The sequence below is a fragment of the Spea bombifrons genome, chromosome 2 (genome assembly GCF_027358695.1).
Source record: "Spea bombifrons isolate aSpeBom1 chromosome 2, aSpeBom1.2.pri, whole genome shotgun sequence".
Classification (NCBI taxonomy): domain Eukaryota; kingdom Metazoa; phylum Chordata; class Amphibia; order Anura; family Pelobatidae; genus Spea; species Spea bombifrons.
In genome coordinates, this window is record NC_071088.1 from 94,580,981 (window position 1) to 94,599,037 (window position 18,057).

General features: G+C 38.5%; 1 protein-coding gene across 1 annotated transcript; it reads left to right on the plus strand.

Annotated features, from left to right (window-relative positions):
- The first annotated feature begins 597 nt into the window (after nt 1-597).
- CARS2 (cysteinyl-tRNA synthetase 2, mitochondrial) lies at nt 598-17,854 on the plus strand. Its single transcript, XM_053455258.1, has 15 exons — nt 598-890; nt 1,610-1,660; nt 2,395-2,512; nt 3,381-3,452; nt 4,334-4,439; nt 6,287-6,370; nt 7,123-7,252; nt 9,261-9,394; nt 10,626-10,693; nt 11,426-11,492; nt 11,776-11,914; nt 13,588-13,711; nt 14,863-14,961; nt 15,604-15,858; nt 17,750-17,854. The coding sequence occupies exons 1-15, from the start codon at nt 643-645 to the stop codon at nt 17,801-17,803; spliced, it is 1,749 nt and encodes a 582-aa protein (XP_053311233.1). The 5' UTR covers nt 598-642; the 3' UTR covers nt 17,804-17,854.
- Nucleotides 17,855-18,057: the final 203 nt, after the last annotated feature.

Genomic DNA, 18,057 nt, shown 5'->3' on the forward strand with positions numbered 1-18,057 from the left:
ATATATTTATGTAAGTTAAAGAAATGGTAATGTGCAGATTTATGTTTTGAAGCCTTAGATGCAATAGCTCCCCCGCACTTTGGGCTTATACATTTCTATTATTGCAATCACTGGAGCTTGTCCAGTGGGTAGTGTTCTACAAGTAAAAGTTCCCTTGCCACTTCCTTCCAGCCACACATATCACAAACCCACAGCAGGAGATGGTTGTAGCTACAGTGTGAGTCTGGTGTTGCTGTCTGTCACATTGTCTCCGCCCATTACCGGCTCTGAAATGCCACATGTAGGCGGGGCTTGCAACTGCACAGACAGCCTCACATACTGTGTTCACTTGTAGTAAACATACAACCGAGTGCGGCACTTGCAGGGAGAGATGCGCCGATCTAGTCAGTGGGGCCAATACAGAAATAGCTTTAATGATCACATATATATGAATCATAAAGCACACCATGCTTTTAATAAAAATGAGCGTGTTCTCGGCTCGCCCCGTTACCGGAGCTATTAAGCCCACAGCAGCAGGCATCCGCATGATGAGGTGTATGGGGCGGGCCATAGGAAGAGGCGGAGCTGGAGCTCACTGCATGTGGATTTGCCTCCTCTTGTCATTGACAGGCGCAGGCTGAGGGGCTGTAGAGCTCCTTCCAGATGAGCCCAGCAGTGATTGGCAGGAGGATGCGGCTGCTGGTGCGGTTCGGCAGCAGACTGCTTCCTGCGGCTCCTAAATTACCTGCTAGGGGGGCAGCAAGTGGGAATACGCGGACCCATAGTGTATGCGCCTCTGCTCCAGGACACTGGGCGCCACCTAGCGGACATGACACGGGAATCCGGGTGTACAACAGCCTGAGCAGGAGGAAGGAGCCCCTAATACTGCAGAACCCGTCCATGGCAACATGGTTAGCCCATCAGCACACTAGCTTGTCTTTTTTGTATATTGCACTGCACCATTCTTTATTTAGAAGTGTGTATTACTATTAAATGGGTAACTAGCAGTAGTTAAATAGTTCTTTTAAAGAGTACAATATGAGATAAGAACTACTGTTTAAAAAGTCATACAAGAATGCAAGGAAGAACAAGAGGACTAAAACTAGAGGATCATATAATATGTATTTATATATGTTGTTTTATAGACATATTGTATTCCACAGAGCTGTACAATGGGTAAACAGGACATAACAATTGTCACAATTGTGTGTAACATAACAAGTTGGGCATACAGGAACACAATATATATATATATATATATTGATCTATTCATTTTCCTGTATCCATGAACATAAATAAAAGACAAACTACTCTTTGCATGACTGATGTATGTCAGTTTCATTTTTTAAATTAATTGTAAACTAATTTGAACATTTGAGCTTAGGTAAAGTCATCAAAGGCAGCCCAGTGCCTAGTTTCAATGGAACTGTTCAACTTGTTATTGTATTGTCATGTGATCATATAAAGTATGTGTGTGACTTTAAAGTATTCCACTGATTGTAATGTAAACGCTATATAAATGTAATACAGTAGCCTAAAATGACTGAATTCAATGTTCCTTTACACGGTGGGGTACGCCTAAGAAACCAGATTACTCTAAAGAACCATGTTATTTCTTTCCTCTTCATAGGTATAGCTGTGGACCAACAGTGTATGATCACTCGCACTTGGGACATGCATGGTAAGTTGTAATTAGATGGTTTGTGCCTTGGATCCAATTTTGAAATCACAAATGATTTTACAATATACATGTATTCAGTTTGGGTGAATTGAAACACAGCCTTATGTAGTGATTTATTGGGAGTTATATACACATCTTGGTGTTACTGTTACTGTGAGTGTTAGTGTTATAAAGTTGCAGTGTGCTGCTTGTGCCAGAAGATGGTAGGCCATTTAGGTTCGGTAAAGAAAAAGTTTCTTTTGTTTTTCTTTTTTCCCCCTACTAAATGCCAGAAGTTGGGATTTAATGCAAATAAGGTTACTGAGTTGAACCCAGGAAAATACACAATACCTTGAATGTTCTACAAAAATGAGATTTAAACATTAGAAGCATTAAAATGCTTAAATGTAGGTCCTGGGAAAATGACAGGTTCTGAAATGATAAAAAAAAAATTGGAGTCCTAACATGCACCTCTATTTTAGGAGAATGGTCAACAATAAGTCAATGCTGATAAATGTATAAAAATGCACTTGGCATGGAAAAATCTATAGGTAGAGCATAATAAGGTTTGCAGGATACAAAGAAGTGGGGACATGAATGCAGAATATTTTAGTGGTTGCACCAATAAATTGCAGTCTCCAAGGCTAATAGTCCCTATTTGCTGTCTTTTGCTGACATTTAAAGATACACGAAGGGATAGAATTAAAAGTGCATAACTCAACACATGCTTATTTATACTTTTCTTTCTCTTTCAGTTCATATGTTCGGTTTGACAACATTCACAGAATTTTAACCAAAGTCTTTGGGATTGATGTTGTCATGGTGATGGTGATTACAGATATTGATGACAAAATAATCAAGAGAGCCAATGAGGTAACGTTAGACATTTTAGGTTGTTTTAAAGGAAAATAAATATTTGATTGGGTTTAACCACTTCGCGACCCTAGGACGTACTCTTACTTCCTATGAAAAAAGTCCTAAAATTAGTGCTTTATCTTCACAAAAAAATGGAAAGAGTTAAAATACTGACATTTGAAATAGCCGTGGGTGTCTAGTTTTACAACTTTTATGATTTGATGGGGTAAATCGAATTGGCTAGGTTTAAAGATGTCCCATGTAGGATATAGGCACAGATAAGATCAGATGTCAAAAGTCAGAAAAAATGCACATCTCCCAAATTTGGCCTTTTTGCCCCAAGACAACCAAACAAACCTATGCATGGGTAGTATTACTGTACGTGGGAGATGTTGCTGAATGCAATTTGAGGTGTTGTTTCATAGTAACATATACCAGCAGCCTAAAATTCATACCTGAAGTACAATGTGTGCGAAAAAAACTACAAAAATTACTATCACAAAGTTTGAGAAAGGCTGGTAGTAGAATTAGTGCACCCTGGTGTGTCTAGTTTTCAAACATATATGGTTTGATGGGGGTAAATTGAACTGACCTGCTTCAAGGATGTCCCAAATAGGACATGGGGACAGAATGACCAGATTAAACAAAAATGGTTTTGCAATAGTAATTTGCAAGAAAACATAAAAACACTGGATATTTATTTCTTATCTTAGGACAAATATTAAAACAAAGAAAAACTTGCCTTAATAATTTTAATTATTCAGTTTAAATTAATAGAGGATAAATAAATAATCTATGCCTCCTGATGCTGTATTCAGGAGTAAAAATATTAGTGATTTGGACCAGCGTAACTAATGCCATAATCCTATCCCTATTTTGTTTACAGCTGGATATATCCCCAGTGGCACTGGCTCGTATTTATGAACAGGAGTTTAAACAGGACATGGCGGCGTTGAAGGTATCCTAGGGATCTACGTGGAGTGTGAATTATCTAGCAGTAGCTACTTATATTTACTAATATTTTTGCTTCTGTGCAAATATTTCTGCTGGTCTGTAATTCTGATCAGCCTTACCACAGTCCATACAAAGATACTATCCAAACTGTGAGAGAAATTCTTATTTTCAATAAGTATCCAAAATTATGTATGAAAGCCATTATTTGATTTACTCTATATGAGTTAAGGACGCTCTGGAGATTTGGCATTGCATCTAACGTGACGTCCTTAATGTCATTCTGCCGGTGTATACTTAACTGTGTATACATGCCTGGCATCTCAACAATTACAGATCTCTGCAAACTACCATAATACATAATTCATTCTCCTCCTGGCTTTCTCTATACAAAAACCAAAATGCATGCTTTTAGATGTTTAACTAGATTGAACGCTATTCCAATCGGTTTTGATGTGCAGGAAGTATACTTAAGTATGCTTCCGCTTCCTGGCTTCAGTAGAGACAGCCAAGAGGATGAGGACATGAGACAGAAGCCTCATTTAACCCCAGTAACTAAATACATGCAGCAGTTGTCATGCAATTGTTATTTTTTAAAGCATGGACTCTAATACATTGCCCCTTTAATGGAATTTGTCCCAACAATAAGCAAAAGCAGCCCAAACTTCTACTTGCACTGGGCACATACTGCCTTTATCAGTTTATGGCTTCTGAAGTTTTCCAGTTTTACTCACAATTACCCTGATTTGGTGAGTGCATGTTGTTTAACTAAGTAGATAGTTTGCCAACATCACGTACACACAGTGTGTGAATGGACAATCCAGAAGAATGGAGTGTATTTGTATGCAGCGCTGACTTTTCATCCAGTTTTGTCTGTTCTCTTTCTAGGTCCTCCCTCCCACTCTATATATGAGAGTTACTGAGCACATTCCACAAATCATATCTTTTATACAGCAAATTGTGGCCAATGGGCATGCCTACACAACCCCTGAAGGTAATCTTTGATAACATAAGCAGTGCCATGTTCCATGGAGGTTTATATTAAGGGGTTCATTCATTCACATGTTACAACTCACCTTCTTCATGTGCGTTATGAAGGTGAAATTGCAGGAGCTTGGTTGGCAGTGTATAATTCATAGTTGCATACGTGAGCATTCTCAAGTAACATCTGTGATGGTCCAGTGCATTGTGCAGGGCTAGCTAATTACTTCCTGCAGGAGGAACATGACAGGGATGGTAACTTATAATGTAAAAAGAAATGAGTGAGTTCAAACTGCAGTTATCCTAACTCATTTGTTATGCCTAGACTGCAGGGTACAAAAGGTGCGGGGATTGTCTCGAACTATGTGTTCTAAAGGCAAGTGGCACAAAATTACAGTTGGAAAGCACGCTAGTTCTGGTGCTACGGCTTGTGTGCAGCTGCTGGGCCGTGGAAACCCATTTCATGACATTTTCCCGACATTTTCCCGACATATAGTACTTGTGCTTATGTTGCTTCCAGAGGCAGTTTGGAACTCTGTAGTGAGTGATGCTACAGAGGACAGACAGTTTGTACACACGTTTGCACTCGGCAGCCCTGCTCTTTGAGTGTGAGTGGTCTACCACTTAGTGGCTGAGCTGTTGTTATGCCTGGATGCTTCCATTTCACAATAATATCACTTATTACAGTGGACTGAGGCACTGAAACTGATTTGTGGTAAAAGTGGCATCCCATGAGAGTGCCATATTAAAAGTCACTGAGGTCTTTAGTATGACCCATATTCTATTGCCAATGTTTGTCTATAGGGATGGCTGCCTATGTGCATTGTACTCCTCTTAGCAATGGATGTGGTTGAAACACATAAGCTCATAAACGAAATAGTTAGGAGGGGGTCATATAGTGTACCCCTTTTCCCAGACCTCTACCAAGTAATCACTTTTTTTTGAGTGTAAATATAGGCAAAGACATCTTGTGCACAGCTCCTACCATGAGCAGAGGCTATGTTTGTGTACCTGGCTCCAGACCTACTATGATACATTTGGGACTTTTTGTGCTTAATAAAAAGAATTGATGCATGTTAAATAGATGTTTATAGATAAATCTGAGCATGACATTAAGTCCAATGATTGGCTGCGATCATCACAAAATAATTTGTGAAATAACTAACAGGTTTGCACCAATCTCATAGTTAAACAATGCCCCCTTTTTTCCTCATTTACTTTTTCTCCACTATTACTCTGACCCAAGTGAACAAGCCAAGCCCTGCCATTGAACTAGAATTTCACTGCCCCTATGTGCCATGCCTAGCACTGTATGGGGCAGACAGCCCTCAAGTGACCCTGTTTTACTCCAGACTGGCCATCTCACACAACAAGTTGGGTTCTGTAGCGTGCGGCCACCGGCTGGATGAGGCAGCGAGCTGCAAGAGTATATAAATGTAACATTCGGCAATGCAGATGTCTTTGTGATACCACTAAACGTCACCATTCTGATGTGTGGCATCGCACAACAATAATACTACCCCCATGGGGTACTATGGGGGCCTCACATAGCAAAAACCACGACATGCCAAGAGGTAAAGATATTCTGAATTAATGCACCAGTGTTCAAGCAGTGGTTTCATTTGACTCTTCCTATTAAGACATTGCAGAATGTTAAGGAATCTGTTCCAGACTCTGTTGAGACTATGGGTTCTCAAGTGTGGTCCTGCTTTATTATGTGGTGCCTTCACCATGAAGAAAGATTATTCATTAAAGTGTCCCATTTTATGTCCGTTCCTTTAAGAAGGAAGTACTATTGTTCACATATTTTAATTGAAAATCAGAAAAGTGAAATCACCAATTGTTTGACCTCTTTTCCAGGGAATGTTTATTTTGATGTCGAGTCAATCGGAGGAAGATACGGGAAATTTCCGGGTGCATTAGCCAGTGGCGGAAATGATTCAGGTATTAAGCAGAAAAAAGGAAAAAAAAAATTAGGAATGGTATAATCCGAATGAGCGTTTAAGCGTTCATTGGGATTTATTTACCAAGGGGTGGGGGTGGGGGTAGGGGTTTGGTTTCAACTCATTGACTTCATTATGTGTTATTGTGGTCTAATCCCAGTGAGCTTCTGCTGCAGGAAGAGTTTGGCTGGCCCTGTACAATGTAAAATTAAATCAGTGAGATTTCTTCAGTCTTCTTACTGATTGAATCATACATTATGTGGGGCCTGCTCAGCCCTTCATTACGGGAGAAACATGTCAGTATTTGTCCTTTTAATTTGTGCATAAATGTATTATGCTCCCTTTTATTTATATTTATTTTTAGAAGCCAGGAAGATATATTGGTCTCTATCTGCAGTATTTTAGGAGCAGTTATTCTCTTTCCCTCCTCATTTAGCACGCCCTTCTGTGTTTGTATAGACAAAGCTTCTATAGGTACCTCACTAGTTTAAGAAACATGGATAATTGGAGTTGACTAATAGAATCAAAAACCTTTTTGTGGAATTGACCTGTCAGTCTTTGTACTGGCTGATGTCCAAGTACGTTTGACTGCGTAATCTTGTTTCTTTTTTTGTTTTTGTTTATGATCTGGTTGTTGTACAGTCTTCCAGAGTATCTCTTGGTGCTTTATAAATAATAATAATAATAATAATGGAATAGTAGCATTGTCAGTTTAACAACGCTTGTTATAACTATTTTTTTTTTTTTTAACAGTTACAAGTGATAAACGACAAACCCGAGACTTTGCCTTGTGGAAGTCATCAAAACCTGCAGAGCCGTTCTGGGTTTCTCCTTGGGGTAATGGAAGACCTGGTTGGCACATTGAATGCTCCACAATTGCAAGGTCAGTAACGAGTGGTACATTTTGGCTTATGCCCTCATATTGCCTGTTCTAGTACAGAATTACGGGTGCAACTTTGGGTGTTCATTATCTGCAGTAATGGGATCTCTGTTGGCTTTGATCCCTTTACACTTGGGGCTTATATTGCCAGCTTTAAAGTTCTGTCTATGGCGATCTGAATCATAAACATCATGCCCCTGGGATAGAATTAAAGGCATCTTTTAGACACATTGTTAAGTATGGCAGTGGTTGCATCTTCCTAACACTAATAGACATTTGCCATAATACTAATGTTGCAAAAATTGCACCAATTTTTCACTTAGTGTTAAATCTGTGATTAAAGCATTCTTTGTTCTGAACCAAGAGAAACAAACCCAAACATTAAAGACAAATCTAGTTGTTGCAAGATTAATAAATCAATGCAATTGAATGCCTTTCTGTCCTTCATTGGGCAACTTTATCGAAAACCTAGGTTTGAAGGGACCATAATACTTACTATTAGTGTTGAAATGCTTTACTGAGATAAGTATAAATTGTTTCTGTAAGGATAGGAGCCTTTAACATATTTTTGGCCGTAAATAAAAGAAACTCCAATGGCACTGAGGTCACTGTAATAAAGCAGCTGTCCAGAAGCCTCATAGAATTCTTCTGCAAGGGATTTTTCTTCTGCCGTAAGGGAAATATGCAATGGATTTGGGGGTTTGCACGCCTTAACAGTAACACAGTATGGATTGGGAAAGATCACATTGACATTAATTACAAAAGTAAAGCTATAACCAACAAAGATAATGATTGCATGGATGGCATAAGGAGTACAGTGGTAAATGATCTTAAGGAAAACAAAAGGAAAGAATCTGAAGCTGGAAATCTACAGACCAGAAGTTGACAAATTTGGATCTAGGAGTTAGGCAACTTATTTTTATGTAGATTTATTACCTCCTTGTTTGAAGTTAAAGCATGTTTTTTGGGACAATGCAACATAAATTCCACCTTTTTTCAGTGCTGCGCCGCTTTCTACGGTACTGCAGTAAACCCCTTCATGACAAGGGGTATTTTACACTATAAAGACACACACTAACACCATACAGAACAAGACATGCTAACGTCTTATGCTCACAAACACTAACACCTGTCACACTATATGCTGTCATACACACACATATGCTAATGCCGTACTGTAACGTACACAACACCATACACACTAATGCTACACTCTTATACATATGCATACACTATCCAACAAAATACACCGACAGGCTAACCGCATACATATATAAACACACACTCTAACACTATTTACCCATACACACTGAATCTGGGACTACAATACAGTAGACATACTGACTCTGGCACTGTACATTCAGACACACACTGATATATACACATACACGGCGCTGCTACAGTATACACACACACTCACAGACTGACTCCAGCACGATACATTTACACACTGACTAACACTACAGTAAATACTTGTATAAACACAAGGGAATCCGCAAGGTGTGAAGTTTTATCGGAGAACAAAGATCAACCATCAAGGGAACACTTAACAGTTTCTTCCAAACAGGTTACGTTGCACTAGCCATATTTGTATTCTTTTTGTGGGGTGTGCGTTCCCCATTCTAGATGTGCACTAAAGGAGATATGATTATGAATGTTTGGGTTATTATTGATGTAGGCTTTGGATATGGCCCTGGAAGAAATGGTCACTTAGCATATCAAAAGAACCCACTATCTATGAGGGGATCCAGGCATATTGTGGATTAGTCAACCAGTTTACATTGAAGCTAGACTTAGAGGCAACTCATCTGTAACATTTCACACATTGCAGAGGGCCCTGGTTGGAGCCCCAGCATGCCTATACAATCAGATTAACACCTCTCATGCTGAAATTGGCCATGCCATCTCTACCAGGTAGCAAGTCCATGTATGTACTACACAAATTGGTGTGACATGCATAAAAAATAAATATTCTTTTCTTTTGTTTTACTTTTTTTTTTCTTTCTTGTAGTTCCGTGTTTGGGAAGCATCTTGACATTCACACGGGAGGGATCGATCTAGCATTCCCGCATCATGAAAACGAGATTGCCCAATGTGAGGCTTATCATCAGAGCACGGGATGGGGGAATTATTTCCTTCACTCAGGTAAGTACACCGGTGGGTCCGATATAACATGTTATGTCATCTGTTTATTTCAGTCTGTACCTTTGGGTACATTAGTAAACCCCAGTCCATGTGAATGTTCTTAATGATCTACATTGCTAATTAGCATACATATTGAATCTATAACTCATTTGTGTTTATTGCATAACAAAGAGACATGCAAACCGCCATGTAGACTGTATGTAAAAATATTTCGGCTGTTCTTTTTACAGCGTTTTAAAGAGAAGAAAAAGAAGATGGCGGTATTTCTTGCTTCTAATATTTCTTATATTTGCTCTTTAATGTATTTTGTGTAACATTTACTAGAATATATATATATATTTTTAATTGATGTGTATACATATATATATGTGTGACCACCAGGAGGAACCATTTTCTCTCTGAGGGCAATGATTGTGAATATTCTGTTTAGTAGCTGAATCATTATCATTCTTGTGTTGCTATCATTATGGAGATAGTTTATTACCAAGTCATGGTAATAATATGAACTACAGCGATGTTACTTGTGCCACACGTATGCATCTTTGCATTTGAAGAAAAGATTTCTGGTGTCTCAAGCTTAACGGTTGTGTGACTCAGTCTTACTTCAGAAGCTTTGAGCCTCAAACGGTTGTATGCATTTTATCCGTTTTACAAAACTTAGAAAGGTTTGAGTCTCAGGCACTGGACTAAGATGTGTTTGTTAATGAGGTCCCTGATTGTTAATAGCGTTTCATTAAATGTCTTTTTCCTGCAGCAGTTAGGTTTGGCTTCTTGAAGGAACACATTTTATGTTAAATCCATTGGCTCCAATATGCCGCCATTCTCTGCAGATCTGTATGACAGGGTGCCAGTGCCACCGAGCTTAACATAGGCCCAGCCACAAGTGGCAAGCCCACTCCTCAGCTCCTGACTGAAATTATTAATCTACAGAAATGTTGCCATCATGGGGCCAAGCAATGTTTGACAGAAACAAGGACACAGTTTCTTTGCCTGGTTCCTGAGATGACTGCACATTTAAGTGTTTTCTCATGACCCTTCATTACCTTGTTTCTAATTTGTATTTTTCTCCTTTTTTCACAGTCTATGATATCATTTTCATTTATCATCTTTTTAATGTTTCCCAGTACTTGTCCTTTTGTTCGAATAAAGGCCAACGCTGTATAATTTACTTTTAAGCCGTTAAAAAAGAATTAATGTTATTCCAGATGAAGATATTTTTTTTTCTTCCTAGGACATTTACATTTGAAGGGAAATGAAGAAAAAATGTCAAAGTCCTTGAAAAACTACATCACTGTTAAGGTATAGTTTGTTTTCTGAGAGCAACTTAACTAATGTTTTATATTTTATCTCATAAAGAAGGTCATGTTTGAAAAGGTGATTCTCTCATCATAGAAAACAATGAAAGTCCTGGTCAATAGGACTATGCCATTGGTTGCCATGGTGATAAGACCACTTTCTAACTCTGTTTTCTGTAAGCAATAAATGTGTTGAATATGGGACTCGTCTAACCCTTAGCTCTAGTTTCCAGGGATGATTTGGGACTCTCAGCATCCCAGTGTTGTGCGCAGTCCAGCACTGCCAACGTTAGCATGAAGGGCTACCTATTCCTTATTAGTTCACGAGTGATTAGTAATAAATGTTTAAATACGTACACATAATGATAACAATCTGGTCATATACTGGGTCAAGGAGAGCAAATAGGGATCTATCTCTTAAAATCCGAGATAAGTGCAAAACCTAAGAGACGCTGGTGTGTTTGTGTGCAAACTGCAGTTTTTTTCTTCAAAGAATGAAGATTTTGATGCTAGGCTCGTTAACGGTATTTGGCATAATTGCATAATGAGAATATTGATCAGCAATCCTTTTCGGCTGAACATATGGTTCAGAACTTACTGTGTGTGTAGTAAGTACAATATTTGTCCAAAGTGAGCAACAAGCATTCAGTATGTATGGAAACAGATCATTTTCAGGAAAGTGTGCAATAGAAGACTGCAGCAAATGAGCTTTAAAGTTGTTTTTTTTTCTCTACAGGAGTATTTAAAGTCATTTTCTCCTGACCAGTTCAGAATGTTCTGTCTGCGTTCCAGATATCAATCAGGTACAAGCTTTCAAAAATAGATCATTTGTGAATAAGAGAACATTAAAGCATATACAGTGTGTGTATATAATATATAATATACAAAACAAGAAAAAAATTATTAAAATCTATGGCTCAAACACTTTCTCTTTTAACATTTAGTTACATATTGTGCATTAGTTTGGAAATATTTTTTTAAAACTCAGCCCTGCTGTCCTTGACCTCATTATGCTTGTCCCATATATAAAAATGTGCCCACCATTAATTAAAATGTATATGGAATATTTTCTAATTGTATTTTTAGCCGTGGAGTACAGCAAGGAATCCATGCAGGACTCAATAACTACCCTGCAGACTATCTCCTCTTTTCTTAATGATGCACGCTCTTATGTGAAAGGCCAGCTGATGTGCCAGCCTGTACAAGAAGCCATACTATGGGAAAGGTAACAGGTGCTTAAACCTTTGTTTGTACCACGCTAAAATTTCTGTAATTTGATTTTTGTGTCTGAACTATATTTTCATCTACGGTAATTCTAAGTCATAAAGGTGTAGTATTGCACGTTTGTTTAATGCAAGGTGGGTAGGATATTAACCCAGAACCCAAAATAACAGACAACAGTTTAATTGTTTAAATTTCATAGTTTACAAAAATCTAAGGAAAATCTTACAGAACAAATCGGAAGCTACAACATGAGAAACAGAGTGTAAACATAGAGGGCGTAGGGTTGATTATCATCTGAGAACTTATTGAGGTTGCTTGTTTTTGTGTAGAAAGTTGTTAAAAGGAGTAATGAGAGTGCTGTAATGGAAGCATGGAGAGAATGGGGAAAAAATGTGTGTTTTTAGATGTAACACTGGCTGGTTTTATTAGATCTTTCACTATTAGAAACGATAAAAACATTGGTCATTATGGTAGTAAAGAGCTGATTGCCTATTTCTTGCTGCTATAAGTTGCCTAACTTTATTAGATCTTTGGTCTTGTCTTATAATTAGGACATTGTATGCCCATCCTATGCATGTTTAAATCCCCTCACTGTGTTAACCTCAATCATTTCACTGTATTAACCTCTACTATTCCGCTTATCATTCACCTTCTCTGGGGATCAATTACTGTATCCATGGAACCAACAGAATGCTTAAAGACTTCTTACTGTGCAACACTGAATCTGTGAAAATGTTGTGTTGTTCAGCAGAACATCAGGCAAAGCACCTCAGCCAAGTCTGGGCACAATAAGCCATTGTGTGTGAGCCTTCTCTAATATTTTAAGAAACACATAAGTGCCATAGTCGTCTGTCCCCAGGTTTGTTCATCTGTTTATATGAAAGATAGAAGTTAAGGCCAGCCACTAAAAGTTTTTAAAAGTGTGGCACGGTATTTAGGAACCTTTTAACGCACCATTAATTTCCCTTGCCTAGTGACAATGGAGTTCATCATTGTCCATTCTCAAAATTGCCAGTGTGTACAAGCCACCTGTACAAGCCAGCCGTGATATACGTTCCTACACCTGGCCGCTTTTACTGAATGTAGAGGTCTAGCATGCAACTGTATTGTGTAAGCAGCCTGATCAGCTTTTAATTTAATGAAATATTCCTTATTTATTTAATTTGTTGAAACTGGTTAGGCAGTTTTGGCCTGTGTGCTATATGCAAAATATATCAGTATATCTAGATCTGTAGAGCTGTGATAGTATAGAAATGTGTTATTACCAAAGAAACAGGCTTTTACTATTAGTATCACTGCAGAATTCATACCAGCCACATACACTGAATATTTTACCATATTATGCATACTAATTTCTGTAAAACTTTTATTTATTTAGGTTACAGCATTCAAATTGGAGTTACCGCTGAGTAACCACATGTTGCTATGTTTTGTTCTTTAACCACTTATTACATTTTGCTAGAAATGATTTACTGCTCACAATTTGTGCGTGATACCCAATTAGTTTCCAGAGTTACAAAGCACTTTTCGGGTCTCGTTACCTTCCTTATGATGCCAGTTATGGAATAAAATGCTGTTACTGCCAATCACTGAAAATGCTACACAATAACAAGGCACAGTGTCTGAAATATCCCGGTGTTCCCGTGCTAATACCATGTCTCTTTCTCATCAAAGCCTGAATGAAACAAAAGTAAATGTTAAGGCTGCGTTTGCTGATGACTTTGACACCCCACGAGCTGTCGATGCAGTTATGGACCTCATTCACCATGGCAACAGACAGCTTAAGGCTGTTTCCAAGGTAACCCATCAGGGTATAATCTAAAGATGGCAGCTGTCCACTCGGCAGCAATCAGAAAGATACACCGTATGTTGCTCTGAATTCATTTTTTGCTTTTGTAACATCCGTGGATCTGTAATTTGGAAGGGGGGAGCACTCGTAGATCTGTTGTGTCTATCCAGCCCGCAGATGAATTCTTTTCTAGGCACTGTAACCATTACTTGTGTTTTTTTATGCCCCACACGTACAAAATAACCCAGTATGCCTTTTATTTTGAGCATTCATCCACCCAGACATTATCTTTGCTTCCTGCCATGTCATATGCTTTAGCAGCTGAGATCGTTTCATGAAAAGCCCCACAGTTTGAACATTATTCCGAGTCCGATTATACACCATCCTCTAACAATGTGGATGATGATTTTTCGGTAATTATGTTGCTATGATGTGAATACTGTTCCCCCCCCCCCCACAGCGTTTGCTAGTGTTTCACTTCTGCTTCACAAGTGGTGATAAAGCACTGTTGGGATGAATATAGCATTTTAATAATGCTTTTTATTAAAAAAAAATATATATATATAAAAAAACCAGTATTGCAGTATGCAACGATACCTTTTTTATTGGACTAATATGATATTTAAAAAGGTAAGCGTTCAAGAGTTTTCCTCTCTTCAAGACTGAAGAAGAGATGAAAACTCTCAAAAGCTCTCTCTCTCTTAAGAAGGTAAGTTGAACAAAAACATGAATTCATCCTTGACATACACACCCTGGAGGAAATACTGGATAATAAAATAGAAAATGTATTGAGAGAACTTTATGTTACAAGCCAGGGTATATTTCATGAAGCTTAGAAATTATGTTAGAATCAGGTCCGGTGTATTACTTGATGGTGACTGTAAGAAGAATAGGTGCGTTCACCCAGTTTGCAGGTAAGTCGAACATTTTGCTCAGCATTATGAAGGTCCAGTGAGCTCTTCCTGCGCGAAGTGCTGTAGTACCCTGAACCATGTATAGTTAAAGTGAGGACGTTCCTAAAAGGTCTTATCCTCAGCGTAACCCTGCCTAAGGCATAAGTAGATGTTGGACCCCCATGATGGATTGTGAAGTTAATCCACTTTGGTACTTGCATTCAGACACCTCTTGGGTGCTGACTATTGTCGTGTTTTCTGTTACAGGACAGTTACGCTCCTCGAAGCACTCTGGTATACGCTGCCATAGTCTCTTACATCGAGCAGTTTTTGGACACAATGGGAATTTCCTTTAAACACAAACCGGTAAGGGGGTTTAACTATGTTTTAATTCAATAATCTTTTTACAAGTCCAAGTAAAGCTATGTATGTAGATTATATAGGTGGGACAGGTAAACAGTCGATACTCAGATTTTTGCCAAAGAGCAATTTCATCCCTTATATTATTGCGTAAACCTATATGTTATTTTGCTGCATGACACATTTTATCTGGTACTGCTGTAAAGACTCAACCCTCGGTCTTCTTTCTTGTCTTTGATTCAGGGTCGCTTTATGCCCATCCCAGCCATGTTTAAATTCCCCCACTATATTAGGCTCTGCTGCTTCTGAGGGGAGGCTGTTCAATGAAACAAAGCTTGTTGTCCATTATATTTTGATTGTGAAGATTCTGCTACATCAAAATATGATGAGAAGCACTGGGTTTTAGGTATGAACTGTTGTTATCACCAAAGCAGCCTATATAATAGCCTCTTCAGCAGGAGCATTACATTGGTTGCTATGGTGATAAGTCCATACTTTTGCCAGAATCTTTTATACATTTGAAATAAAGTTATACAGGCCTAACACCGTTGTTCTTGGAGAATGGGCCCCTGATAAAACTATGAGCCCCTATGAACTATGCGGGAAGATGGGACCTTGATGTTTATTTCTTTGCACATTCTGTATTAGGTGGCTACGGAAGACAATAGTTCTGCCCTTCTTGAAAACGTGTTAGAAGAGCTTGTAACCTTTAGAAGCAAGGTGCGCAGCTATGCCATCAGTACAGATGACGCTGTGACTGAGACAGAAGCAGCCATGCTGTCTCTGGAAGAAAGACAGAGATGGAAGGAGAGGAGAAGAAAGATACTGAAGGAAAAACAGCCTCTGTTACAGGCCTGTGATGCTTTACGCCAAGATCTTGCTGGCTTTGGGGTTAATATTAAGGTTAGTTAAAACTTTTCTTGAATGCACTGCTGTATTGTAATGAATGGCTAAGGTAGCAAACTGCACACTTAGAAGAGTTTTAACACTTCACATGTGTGGGCCAAGAACCCATACCTCATCCAATCTACTAGACGAACCGACTCCATATCTTCCTGTAGTGGACAATGCAATGGCTCATTGTTTATCAGTGGAACACAAAGTCTATGGAATAAAGGACTTCATTAGCATTTTTCATAAATGATCAGCTCAGTGTGGTGATTGTGCAGAAAAAGTCATCCAAAATGAGAGCATCCAAGTCTGCAGATAGAGGAGGTCTATTGCAACAAGATTAACCTGTTGACGGCGGAAGGACGTTTCCTGCCGTCATGTAGTTCGATGCAATGCCGACCACGTGACGGCATGGAACAGCCTTACTAAACGTCTTTAGCGCGATCAACTTTGTGCGACTTCGCTGCAGCTCTACCCCTCTCTCTTACTCACGGTTCTTTTGTTAGGCAAGAGAGGCTGAGAAACATTGTTGACTCTACAGTCTTTTTAATTACATTTTACTCTCTACATAATTTAGTGTACTAAAGGGGTTAAAATGGCTTGGGTGATGGGCGGGTTAGGCAGGTTTAAGTTTTTTTAGGTGGGTGGGGGAAAAACATATATAATTTTTGTGGGTGCACTAAACGAGGGAAGTTACAGTTAATCACATACAGAGCAAAAATGTCAAAAAGAGCTCTGGTCTTTCTGCACCAATTTAAGAAAAATAGGTCTGGTCATCAAGGGGTTAAACCGTTTTTTCTCAGTGGTTTTTCTCATTCCTGGATGCAGCAGTGCATTTTATGATCAAAGAGAGAACATTTTTCCACAGGCCTTTCCCTTTTAGGACCATCAGGGCAGTATAGAGCTTAATTTATACATCTGGCGTGTTTCATGTGTGCTGTACATTGGTTTCTGGTGCAGAACTAAGGCAGATCTACAAATCACACTTGTCACTTCATTCAGCCGAGTCAGTGTTGAAAATTAAGTCTCCAGCAGTGATCGTAAAGCATCTTATGCCGTAGATCACTTAAAGCAAGTTTGCCATTGAAACTACCTATTTCTCACATGTTCCACATAGTTGCTGTACTGACTTTTGCTTTTCTTTTTTTTTTGGAGTATTAGTTTAGACAACATTTTGAAATATTTTCAGTTTTATTTAATGAAGAATTGTAGGGCAATATAATGCTGAGGCGGTGGGGATAGCTTATATTACCTAAATTTCACCAAAGAGGATATGGGTACATTAAAATAATCTCTGAAAATACTGTAGCATTCCCAAAAACATGACAAACCTATGGCTGCGAGGCATCTGTCATCTGCACGGGATGCTGCTGAACACCAATTTTTGGGGTTTTTAGCAGTTTTGCTTTTAACTTTGGAGCTGCTGTGGTCGGCTTCTCAAATACAATAAGTGTATATTGGCTGGTTCAGGAGATCAAAGATTCAATTTTTTTTTCTTTCCACAAAGAGCGTGGTTGTAAAATAATCCTCATGAAACTTATTTGTGGGATTCTGTGACAGCTATTGAAATGACAGTCCCAGGATACCAAATTGACATACACCTTGTATTTGCCTTATTTGCAATATTGATGAAAATCCTGCGTATACGGGGTAGTTTCCAAATCAGCAACAGTAAAGGAATATATTTTGGGGTTTCTTCAGTTGTGTGTGCGTTTATTATCATATCAGAATATGTTAGTCCCGGCATGTAGAACTAATATTTAACGAGAGAGTGCACCAAATCGTAAAGTGGTAAATTATGGCAGAACGGACACAAGAAAACTGCCCAAAATGCTCTGGTTGTTGTAGAAAAAATATATATATATATTATAGTTAATCATTTCTCTTTTTTCTACTTTTAAAGGACAGAGGCAATGTTTCTACGTGGGAACTAGATGACCAGAAAGAGAATCTCTGAAATTATGTAAATGTACACTTTATAAGTGGCTATAAAGTTATCTGTTCAAAAGCCCTGGCGCATTGTATTTTTGGTTATACCCCTTTGTGGATAAAACACAATTATTACAGCCTGTTTTCTTTTTCTAACCCGAGATCTTATGTTTGTGTACACACTCAAGTCTTAAATGCAGATATTTTTGTTAACTTTCCTTACCACTCAACCTCTTATAAAGCCCAAGTTTAATTATTTGCAGTACTTAACATGATTACAAG